The sequence below is a fragment of the Mesoplodon mirus genome, assembly GCF_964341445.2.
Source record: "Mesoplodon mirus genome assembly, chromosome: 12".
Taxonomy (NCBI): Eukaryota; Metazoa; Chordata; class Mammalia; order Artiodactyla; family Ziphiidae; genus Mesoplodon; species Mesoplodon mirus.
The window spans coordinates 36,017,627-36,030,532 of record NC_138988.1 but is presented as its reverse complement, the minus strand read 5'-3'; the positions used below and the strand labels follow the sequence as shown (position 1 = coordinate 36,030,532).

General features: G+C 39.5%; 1 protein-coding gene across 1 annotated transcript in view; it reads right to left on the bottom strand.

Moving 5' to 3' along the window:
- SFMBT1 (Scm like with four mbt domains 1) overlaps nt 1-12,906 on the bottom strand; it is a 129,049-nt gene that overhangs the window by 22,107 nt on the left and 94,036 nt on the right. The window contains 5 exon segments of the mRNA XM_082638774.1: nt 4,025-4,175; nt 6,295-6,396; nt 6,901-6,995; nt 7,929-8,175; nt 11,356-11,444. Coding sequence (XP_082494900.1) covers nt 4,025-4,175; nt 6,295-6,396; nt 6,901-6,995; nt 7,929-8,175; nt 11,356-11,444 — 684 coding nt within the window.

Here is a 12,906-nt window from a genome sequence, read left to right as displayed (position 1 = left end):
CTATCCACCTCATTACAAATAGCTCAGTTTCGTTTCTTTTTATGGCTGAGTAATATTCCATTGTATATATGTGCCACATCTTCTTTATCCATTCATCCGATGATGGACACTTAGGTTGTTTCCAGCTCCGGGCTATTGTGAATAGAGCTGCAATGAACATTTTGGTACATGTCTCTTTTTGAATTATGGTTTTCTCAGGGTATATGCCTAGTAGTGGGATTGCTGGGTCATATGGTAGTTCTATTTGTACTTTTTTAAGGAACCTCCATACTGTTCTCCATAGTGGCTGTACCAATTCACATTCCCACCAGCAGTGCAAGAGTGTTCCCTTTTCTCCACACCCTCTCCAGCATTTATTGTTTCTAGATTTCTTGATGATGGCCATTCTGACTGGTGTGAGATGATATCTCATTGTAGTTTTGATTTGCATTTCTCTGATGATTAATGATGTTGAGCATTCTTTCATGTGTTTGTTGGCAGTCTGTATATATTCTTTGGAGAAATGCCTATTTAAGTCTTCTGCCCATTTTTGGATTGGCTTGTTTGTTTTTTTGCTATTGAGCTGCATGAGCTGTTTATAAATTTTGGAGATTAATCCTTTGTCAGTTGTTTCATTTGCAAATATTTTCTCCCATTCTGAGGGTTGTCTTTTGGTCTTGTTTATGGTTTCCTTTGCTGTGCAAAAGCTTTGAAGTTTCATTAGGTCCCATTTGTTTATGTTTGTTTTTATTTCCATTTCTCTAGGAGGTGGGTCCAAAAGGATCTTGCTGTGATTTATGTCATAGAGTGTTCTGCCTATGTTTTCCTCTAAGAGTTTGATAGTGTCTGGCCTTACATTTAAGTCTTTAATCCATTTTGAGCTTATTTTTGTGTATGGTGTTAGGGAATGATCTAATCTCAAACTTTTACATGTCCCTGTCCAGTTTTCCCAGCACCACTTACTGAAGAGGCTGTCCTTTCTCCACTGTACATTCCTGCCTCCTTTATCAAAGATAAGTTGACCATATGTGCGTGGGTTTATCTCTGGGCTTTCTATCCTGATCCACTGATCTATCTTTCTGTTTTTATGCCAGTACCACACTGTCTTAATTACTGTAGCTTTGTAGTATAGTCTGAAGTCAGGGAGCCTGATTCCTCCAGCTCCGTTTTTCGTTCTCAAGATTGCTTTGGTTATTCGGGGTCTTTTGTTTTTCCAAACAAATTTTGAAATTTTTTGTTCTAGTTCTGTGAAAAATGCCAGTGGTAGTTTGATAGGGATTGCATTGAATCTGTAGATTGCTTTGGGTAGTACAGTCATTTTCACAATATTGATTCTTCCAATCCAGGAGCATGGTATATCTCTCCATCTATTTGTATCTTCTTTAATTTCTTTCATCAGTGTCTTATAATTTTCTGCATACAGGTCTTTTGTCTCCTTAGGTAGGTTTATTCCTAGATATTTTATTCTTTTTGTTGCAATGGTAAATGGGAGTGTTTTCTTGATTTCATTTTCAGATTTTTCATCATTAGTGTACAGAAATGCCAGAGATTTCTGTACATTAATTTTGTATCCTGCTACTTTACCAAATTCATTGATTAGCTCTAGTAGTTTTTCGGTAGCATCTTTAGGATTCTCTATGTATAGTATCATGTCATCTGCAAACAGTGACAGCTTTACTTCTTCTTTTCCAATTTGGATTCCTTTTATTTCCTTTTCTTCTCTGATTGCTGTGGCTAAAACTTCCAAAACTATGTTGAATAAGAGTGGTGAGAGTGGGCAACCTTGTCTTGTTCCTGATCTTAGTGGAAATGGTTTCAGTTTTTCACCATTGAGGACAATGTTGGCTGTGGGTTTGTCATATATGGCCTTTATTATGTTGAGGAAAGATCCCTCTATGCCTACTTTCTGCAGGGTTTTTATCATAAATGGGTGTTGAATTTTGTCGAAAGCTTTCTCTGCATCTATTGAGATGATCATATGGTTTTTCTCCTTCAACTTGTTAATATGGTGTATCACATTGATTGATTTGCGTATATTGAAGAATCCTTGCATTCCTGGAATAAACCCCACTTGATCATGGTGTATGATCCTTTTAATGTGCTGTTGGATTCTGTTTGCTAGTATTTTGTTGAGGATTTTTGCATCTATGTTCATCAGTGATATTGGCCTGTAGTTTTCTTTCTTTGTGACATCCTTGCCTGGTTTTGGTATCAAGGTGATGGTGGCCTCGTAGAATGAGTTTGGGAGTGTTCCTTCCTCTGATATTGTTTGGAAGAGTTTGAGAAGGATAGGTGTTAGCTCTTCTCTAAATATTTGATAGAATTCGCCTGTGAAGCCATCTGGTCCTGGGCTTTTGTTTGATGGAAGATTTTTAATCACAGTTTCAATTTCAGTGCTTGTGATTGGTCTATTCATATTTTCTATTTCTTATCTACCATTTTTAATTACATAATCCACTACTTTCCTTCTATTGATATTCACAAAGACAGCTGAGTTGTCTACAACAATGCTGAGAGAGGTGATATCTTTAATAAATTTTTTTTTCTTCTCACGTAATGGCAGCGGGCAGGAGAAGGAACTTGGGATGTTCAGAGCTTCCTGCAAAGCAAGAACTTGCTCCTGTAGGTATGTCCCCCCAACCATCACCACCAGGCAGGCACTCCCACCGTCTGTTCACTGATGAGGGAGAACGTGGGGGGTTCTGTTACTGTTTTCCTCTATTTACTCACTGAAGGAACTACCATTCTCACTTTTGTTTCCCCCGTGACAAGTCCAATGCCTGGCTCAAAGCAAACATTCTACAAAATGTTTGTTGGATGAATGAAGGCTGAACAGAGAACAAAGGTTCAGAGTCTGTGACTCTTATTAACAGAAAAGAGCACTTCCAGCCCAGTGTTCCAGCAGTCACCATTTAGAAAGTGAAGCTATGTTTTACTAAGAGCTTACCAATAAAGTATATACACGGCCAGTCAAATAATCTGATTTGCTGACATAAAAATCAGATAAACACCTTACACTTCCAGATACTCTAAGTTAAAAAAATACCTAAAATTTCAGCTCAAATAAGTCATATTTAGTAACCTTGATTAAAGGGTCAAAGATTAAATTTTGCAAAGTTGCAAACATGAGGAAAATGAGCTGCTACCTTCCTACTTACAGCCTGAGTTCTACTTTTGACCATAAATCTCCCTCTGAGGTCCAAAGAGTCTCCCTCTAAGAGGAGGCCCAGAAACCTAAAAATCAGTAATCTACCTCCTAATTCTGGCTCTAAGGCCTCTTCTCATAAATCAGCTCCCAAGACTCATTGCATCCTACCCTCACCCGTTGCCTCCCAGCAGACACAGATGGAATGAACTAAGGAAGCTGCATGGAACCCCAGGATGTTATGAAGATATTTATCAAGGTAGTAGGACATACTTTACTAGTTTTTTTTTTTTTTTTTTTTGCGGTACGCGGGCCTCTCACTGTTGTGGCCTCTCCCGTTGCGGAGCACAGGCTCCGGACGGGCAGGCTCAGTGGCCATGGCTCACGGGCCTAGCCGCTCTGCAGCATGTGAGATCTTCCCGGACCGGGGCACGAACCCGCGTCCCCTGCATCGGCAGGCGGACTCTCAACCACTGCATCACCAGGGAAGCCCTAGTTTTTTGTTTTTTTTTTAAAATATTTATTTATTTATTTGGTTGCACCTGTCTTAGTTGTGGCAGGTGGGCTCCTTAGTTGTGGCTCGCCAGCTCCTTAGTTGTGGCATGCGTGTGCAATCTAGTTCCCTGACCAGGGATTGAACCCCGGCCCCCTGCATTGGGAGCGCAGAGTCCTAACCACTGTGCAACCAGGGAAGTCCCTATTTACTAGTTTTTAAGCTTAATTTATAACTTTTAAATGTGTAGATACTGGAATCTAGGTCTTTGTTTACTCTTGTCTTGGGCCCCCAAAACATTAAGGACAGGATTGGGTGTGAGGAGAGAGGGGGACAAAAGATCCAGGTAAAGTCATCTGATAAATCTCATTTCGAAGCAAACAAATCAGAAAAGAATGAATACACACCAGGAGGGGGACTGATGTGTAAACCATTCTTCAGACCCCACTGCACAGGGAAAATACCAGGACTGTCAGCATGACACACGAAGGATCGCTGTGCACGATTCTCTGGTCGCAAATCATCCATTTCCACCAGAAAATACTTCTCATCAAAAACCTGTATGTATGATTTAACACATAAAATAGACAAAAATTTTTTTAATTGGGGTATAGCTGCTTTACAATGTTGTGCTAGTTCCTGCTGTACAACGAAGTCAATCAGCTATATGTATACATATACCCCCTCCCTCTGGGACCTCCCTCCCACCCGTCCCACCCATCTAGGTCACCACAGAGCACCGAGCTGAGCTCCCTGCGCTATACAGAAGGTTCCCACTAGCTGTTTTACACATGGTAGTGTATATATTTCAATCCCAATACGTGTATGTTTATGCACGCGTGTACACACACACACGCGTCATTTCCTTGGCAGAGCTGAACATGTTACAAAAGTTAATGGCCACATTAATAGTAACATTAAGTGTTTTTTAATACTACTACTAAGCACTCAGTAAATGTTATCTCTGTGTCAGGCGCTGTTTAAATGCTTTTTTTGTATTAATTCAGCTTTAATCTTCCTAACACTCTAACGAGGTACCATTATCAACCCCATTTTGCAGAAAAGGAAACTGAGTTTAAAAAGCAGTTAAATAACTTGCTCCATGTTACACTGACAGGAAGAAACAGAACCTAGATTTAAATCCAAGTTGTTGAGCTCCAAACAAGCTTAGTTCAGGCTCAGTGAGGAGTCAACTACACCAGTTTATTAGATCAGACCCTAGCCTAGTTTCAAATGCCGAAGAGAAGGTTTTATTTTTTTTTTTTTATTTTTTTTATTTTTTGCTGTACGCGGGCCTCTCACTGCTGTGGCCTCTCCCGTTGCGGAGCACAGGCTCCGGACACACAGGCTCCGCGGCCATGGCTCGCGGGCCCAGCCGCTCCGCGGCATGTGGGATCTTCCGGGATCGGGGCACGAACCCGTGTCCCCTGCATCGGCAGGCGGACTCTCAACCACTGCGCCACCAGGGAAGCCCAAAGAGAAGGTTTTATGAAACTCCCCTGGCTCCTTACCACCTACCCTTCAACTCCAGAAAGGACCTTCTGATCCCACTGCAGGTTCAGAATCCCTTCTTGTTCTTTTTTTCCCCCTCCTTTTGTGAAGTTACTCTTTTTTAAAAAAATAAATTTATTTATTTTGTTTTATTTATTTTTGGTTGCGTTGGGTCTTGTTGCTGCACGCAGGCTTTCTCTAGTTGCGGCAAGTGGGGGCTACTCTTTGTTGCAGTGCATGGGCCTCTCACTGTGGTGGCTTCTCTTGTTGCAGAGCATGGGCTGTAGGCGCATGGGCTTCAGTAGCTGTGGCTCGTGGGCTCTAGAGCACAGCCTCAGTAGTTGTGGCACACGGGCTTAGTTGCTCCGTGGCATGTGGGATATTCCCAGACCAGGGTTCAAACCCGTGTCCCCTGCCTTGGCAGGTGGATTCTTAACCACTGTGCCAGCAGGGAAGCCCCCTTCTGGTTCTAAGAATAATCTTCTTCTAAGGTGAGGAAAATTTAAATCTCAACAGGTCAGACGATTCAGTGTCCACATAACTATTCCTCTTGTCACACTTGACTTTTGGTTCTACTTTCAGTAAATGGGCTTCTGCTCTACTCTGAAAAAAGAAATCCTCTACCTTATGCCTCAGTTCTAGTTACTGAGTAACTGGGCCTTGACAACCTGCCCAGTTCTTGCGGTTACTTCTAACAAGAACCTCGCTTTTGTCAGTCTTCCAAAAGATTAAAGTCTGAATCTGGAATCCATGGCTGGAGCAATCCTACTGGCAGATCTTGTGACACTAATCAACTGTTCCTCACACATCTGCTCACCCAACGAGCCCTGCACCTAGCTGGACACTGATGACACTGCCTACCTCCAAACTTTTCAGATACCGTGGGCTACCTGCCGCTTAAATCTCCTCTATAGTTATGTACAGCTAGGCCTGCCCCAAAGAATGTGCACCCCACTACTCTGGTGCCCAGGCTTTGGTTAGCTGGGGCAACCAAGCTCTGACAAAGGAATGGGCCACAAAGAACCAGACATTACAAATGTAAAATGTGCACAGAACTAATTCTAGCCTCACAGCTTAGGAGAAACAATGGGTTGGATTAGTGGAGTTTGAAGATTAAAACACTACCAATTTCCTAAACCAGTCACCCTGACAAGAATTCTTACCAAGAGAGTTGCCTCCATTTTACCTTAACAATTGTAGCAGGAGAGATCCCAAAAGGAGACCAGGGATCCACAGCTTCCAATTTCATATTTACAGAGAATGAATGAGTGCCAATCACTTGTTTATCCTGAAATGCAAATGCCAAGAGTGAATAAAATATAGTATCTGCACATTAATTTTATACTCATATATAGCTGAATACTACTCTTAATTAAAATAATGGAACTGTCCAGCTTCTGGTAAATAATCTAATCCTATAATTGTCTTCCCAGCCTGGAAAAAATTATTTAGGGAAAAAAACCTCAAAGGAAGCACTCCTACGCTCTACATTCTGAACACGAGGGTCATACAGAGAAAAAACAAGTTTATTTTACAACAAGTCAAGGCTATGTAGTTAAGAGTAGAAAAGAAAAGACTCAAAATGCTTTAAGAGCTCTTCGGGAAAAAACCTAGACTACTTTTAGGAAAAAAGGACGATCATCACTCTAGCTAGCCTTCAAACCTCTTCCCTCCTTCAGGCATCACAGCACTCTCACTGACACCAGGGGTTATTATATGCTTTGCCGCCCCCCATATTGCTTTACTCTACTGTGAGAAGATAAGTACCTATCTACAACATTTTTGTTTTTACCTTAAATAAGTAAGATGGTAATGGCTCTTCCTCCTCCTCTTTCACTTTGGCCAAGATCTCTTGCCACTCAACTTCAGTTTTCAGATGTCTGATGGCTTTAGTTAAAACAAGACAGGATGCTTTAAGTGATGTGAGAACTTACACATTTTAGAACTGCTCTGAAAGCATTCACATAAAAAAGTCACTTTCGGGGCCTCCCTCGTGGCGCAGTGGTTGAGAGTCCGCCTGCCGATGCAGGGGATACGGGTTCGTGCCCCGGTCTGGGAGGATCCCATATGCCGCAGAGCGGCTGGGCCCGTGAGCCACGGCCGCTGGGCCTGCGCATCCGGAGCCTGTGCTCCGCAACGGGAGAGGCCACAACAGTGAGAGGCCCGCATACCGCAAAAAGAAAAGAAAAGAAAAAAAAAAAAAAAGTCACTTTCCACTGGGAAAAGGAAGGGGTTCAAGCCCACTTATACCATCTTTACTCAGAGAACTTATAACTTTAACTTCAGTACCTTGTCTCCTCTGTTCAGAACCTGGGTAGTGGTTTGGTGAAAATACCTACAGTAAGATCATAAGGATTGCTGCTGTCCACAAAATAATATAATATAGCATCCAAATTGGGGCACATAATAATGAATGTAAATTGATTCAAACATTAACTGTTTTAGTATTATTGGGATATGTTTTAATCAACAATTTGCTTTGAACTCAAGACTTGTCCTATTCCTATAACTATGTACATGCTACCTAGAGAATTTTTCTTCAGTTTTGGTAACGGATCAGTATGAGTTGGGGCAGAAGTCAGTAGAAGTTGGAGCAGAAGGTATATCAATATGTGTGGCAAATTACTAAGGCAATAAAGCCAAAAAAACACACAAGGAATTTAACTGCTCCATATACATTTTTTCAATATCTCTATTATGTAAACTAACAAAGGCTTCCATAATATGCAGAATAATGTATTTTTCAGTCTCATAGATATTAATAAAAATATAATAAACAATAATGTAATATTAAAAGAAAAATGTTATATTGCTCCTCACCGGATGGGGGCTGAAGCTCATATCCCTGTTGAGCAGCCCAACCAACATGATGAAGAAACGGATCCAAGTAATACAACCAATGTTCAAAATTATCAGAACTCTCAAGTCCTTCATAACGCAGCTTCAGCCTTCCTCCAATGTTGTCTACTACAGTAACAATCCAAGTACTTAAAGAGTCCTGGAAAGCTTGACATTCTAGCCTGGAACCTGGAGCAATGAGATCTAAAGGATTCCTCCCATTACGGAGCTGTAGGTAAAAAAAGCAAAATGATTATATAAGAGAGGTAACATAATATTTTTAAAATCAAGTTTTAAATGAACTCAAATTAGCCTTTATATTTTTACCCATCCAAAGCTAGTGACACTGAACTGTCTAATATCATACAAGTCTCTATAGTATTATTTCTGGTGATATGAAAATATTTATCTTCAAGAAAGATTTCTATCTCTAGGACTATGTTATAGTTTCATCTAGAAAGAATATTTAAAATATCATCATTACTTAGTCTCTGTAAAAGCAAGTATGATCATCATTTTTTAAAAAATCAAATACGACAAAAGTCAAAATCCCCCACAATCCTACCTCCAGGAAAGAACCATGATAAACGCTTTGGCATATACTCTCTGAGAATGGGTTTTCTACACACAAGTCAACATCCACTAGTGTCTTTTCCTCTTTTGTATTTTTTGAAAAATGTATATTGTTTTTCAATGTGTTTGTCACTTAATATTTCACAGCTATCTTTCTATTATAGCACATATAAATCTCCCTCATTCTTTTAATCTGTTTTATTGACATTATGTATTATACATGGGCAGTAATTTATCCACTTATCTGCTGATGGCATTTCAGTTCATAGTTTACTGATTCAGCTCAGTTTACTCATTTCACAATGATGTTCTTATAAATGCAATGAGTGTACTGATTACACTGAGGGAAAGGAAAAGTTTAATTCTCACTCTCTAGATACATATTAAAAGCTAGAAAAAAGAATAAAAACAAAGGCTGATTCAGTATCATCACTTAACCATTTCTTACTGTTCAAACTTACATTTTTTTCCTAATAAGAACTGCTCGGACTTCCCTGGTGGCACAGTGGTTAAGAATCTGCCTGCCAATGCAGGGGACACGGGTTCAAGCCCTGGTCTGGGAAGATCCCACATGGTACGGAGTAACAAAGCCCGTGCACCACAACTACTGAGCCTGTGCTCTAGAGCCCGCGAGCCACAACTACTGAACTCGCGTGCCACAACTACTGAAGCCCGCGTGCCTATAGCCCGTGCTCCGCAACAAGAGAAGCCACCGCAATGAGAAGCCTGCACACCGCAACCAAGAGTCGCCCCTGGGCAGCAACAAAGACCCAACGCAGCCAAAAATAAATGAATAAATAAATAAATTTATTAAAAAAAAAAGAAAAGAACTGCTCTATGACACTTACATATTCATATATATGCAAAAGAACACATGAACAAATGAAGGAACACATTCACAGCTAAAGATAAGAATAGCAGAATCAAGGTCAATGTACTGCAGGATACTTATTAATTCATTTGTTCATGATTTCATTCATTCATTCAAATGTTACTGAGTGTTTAGCTGGGCCCAGACTAAACATAATTAAATGAGTCAGAGTACAGGCATACATCTGAGATATTGCAGGTTCAGTTCCAGACCACGACAATAACGTAAATATTGCAATAAAGTGAACCATACTAATTTTTTGGTTTCCCAGTGCATATAAAAATAAAGTTTACACTATATTGTAGTCTATTAAGTGTGCAACAGCATTGTCTAAAAAAAATGCACATATCAATTTAAAAATGCAAAACAGGGGCTTCCCTGATGGCACAGTGGTTGAGAGTCCGCCTGCCGATGCAGGAGACACGGGTTCGTGCCCCGGTCCAGGAGGATCCCACATGCCATGGAGCGGCTGGGCCCGTGAGCCATGGCCGCTGAGCCTGCGCGTCCGGAGCCTGTGCTCCGCAACGGGAGAGGCCACAGCAATGAGAGGCCCACGTACAGCAAAAAAAAAAAAAAAACAAAAACGAAAACCAATTACAATAGTAACATCAAAGATCACTGATCAGAGATCACCATACAAATATAATAATAATGAAAAGTTTGAAATGTTGTGAGAATTACCAAAATGTAACACAGAAACACAAAGTGAGCAAATACTGTTGGAAAAATAGCGCCGACAGACTTGCTTAAAGCAGGGTTGCCACAATGCTTCAATTTGTAAAAAATGCGGTGTCTGAAAAGCACAATAAAGTGAAGCACAATCAAATGAGGTATGCCTGTATAAAATATAAAGATCACCTAGAAACAGAGTGTTTGCCAATCAGTTTAAAGAGGAATTGTGACTGGATCACAGAATTAAATGTAACAGTTAACACAATAAAACATTTAGAAGAAAATATAGGAGTAAATCTATATGACCTTGGGTTAAACAAAGCCTTCTTAGATAAGACTCCAAAAGTGCAAGCAACAAAAGATTAAAAAAAAAAAGAAAACGATAGATAAATTGGACAACATCTAAATAAAAAACTTTTGTTCTACAAACAATATCATCAAGAAAGTGAAAAGACAATCTACAGAATTGGAGGAAATATTTAAAAATCATATATCTTGATCTAGACTAATCAGAATTTATAAGGAACTCTTACAACCCAATAATAAAAAGATAAATAACCCAATTTAAAAATGGGCAGATATTTCTCCAAAAAAGCACATAGAAATATGCTCAGTATCATTAGTCATTAGGGAAATGCAAATCGAAGTGAGATATTACTTCACACCCACTAGGATAGCTATAACCAAAAAGAGAATAACGGGTGTTGGCAAGGATGTAAAGAAATTGGAACCTTCATAAACTGCATTTCACGTATGATACAAAGAATGTTGCTGGTACGACAGATAGTGACAAAATATAACTTAGAAACGTCATAACCAATAATTTATTTCACAAAAACAAGAAATCTATTTTCACCAACAAGCTCAAAAGCTATACTAATTTAAAAGAACTGCTGAAAGCAGGTAGGTGGTGGTCCAGTGTCTTCTGAGCAAAAGAAAAGGGGTCTCAAGTCACATGGTGTGGGAGTTACAAATGTCCATGCTGAAGTAGAGTCAGCCCTTGCTCAGTTCCAAGGGAGAGCTCAAAATGGCCACATTTTCCAACTGCATGAAAGAATCTGGAAAACTAGATTTCATGTGTTTGCAACTAATTCAAAAACCTTTTACGCACTGAGCAAGCCACCAGTTTGCAACCTCTGAGGGTAAGTTTACACCCTCCAATACCTATGCCTATGTCTGTACTAATAATGCTGATCTGTCTTGGAGTGGTAAATGAGCATGCAATTTTAAGATTCCTTGGACAGGAAGACTGGAAGGGTTTTCCACACTGATTCTGGAAGCAATAATACTCACGCCCTCTAGCAGCGGAACAGGAGGACTACATGCTCCCATCAGGGTCTGCCGCAGAAACTCATCCCGATCAGACACTTTATCTCTGATGCCTAGATGAAGGAATCATACTGTCAGCCACAAAACACAGAGAAATTAAACTAAGCAGAATACAGAGGAACTAAACCAGTGAAAATGGTTCAGAGGTGCATCTGTCATTTTAATATTTAACAGCCCAACATATTGCTTCTTTGACAGCTTAAAAATAATCCTCCTCTAGATAGAGCTACTTCCTGGTTAGTTTAATAGGAGTTGTATCCAGAAAAAAGAGAATAGGCCCAACTCCCTGTTAGTATAATTTTATCCAAAAATGAACTACTTTATTTTTTATTATGGAATTTTTCAAATATACAGAAAAATAGAGAAAACACTATAATGAATCCCCAGCTTCAAAAACTGTCACTTCATGGTCAATCTTTATATCTAGACCAGGAGCTGTTAGCAAACGATGAACTGTGGGCTAAATCTGGCCTGCTGTCTTTACTGTAAATAAAGTTTTAGTGGAACACAGCCAACATCATTTTTTAAGTACTGCTTTCACATTACAAAGGTAGAGTTGAGCAGCTGTGACAGAAACCACAGGGCCTGAAAAGCCTAAAATATTTTACTATCTGGTCCTTTACGGCTACTTTATCAACCCTGATTTATATCCTCACATACTCCCCCCACCGCAACCCAACCATGGATTATTCAGAAACCAATTCCTGATATCATGTAATTTCATCTAATATAATCTCAGTATGCATTTCTAAAAGAAAATAACTTTTTGTATAACCACAATCACATCACACCTGTAAAAATTACAATAATTCCTTCATATCAAATATCTAGTCCATGTTCAACTTTCCAAAATGTCTCAAAGATGATTTTTTCAATATTTGGTCAAATCATGATACAAATGAGAGCCATACATTGCAAATGGTTAATATATCAACTAAATCTCTTTTAATGTGTATGTATACCCCACACTCCCTCTTTTTCTTGCAGCATATTTGTTAAGATTCAACATTTTGTCTTATATAGAGTTTTTCAGTGTCTGGTTTTACTGGTTGCCTCCTTGTGGTAACCAGTTGCTCTACTGTCCTTTCCATTTTCTATAAATCAGGATTTAGATCTAGAGGCTTGATCAAATTCAGATTTGGCTCTCTGGGGTGGGGAGTAAGATTACTTCGTAAGTGGAGTTGTATCTTTCCACCAAGAGGCACATTCATTCTATTCTGGTTGTCTCTTGTTCTGTGATGTTAGCAGCTTTTAATGTTCACTACATATAGATATACTGATTCATTAGGGGCTAAAAATGGTGATATTCTATCACCCCTTCTTCATTTACTAACCAAAATACTTCTATAAAGAAAAATTTCTCTTCTTCTACTATTTGATCACAAAAAGAAGGCAGGATATATGCTTGATTTTCTTTATTCTTTCTCTGTATTTACCAGCCTTCAAAATTATCAGTTGGTTCTCTAGCATCGTCCCAAGGCGACCAATGAGGGTTTTGTTTAAAAGATTCACCAT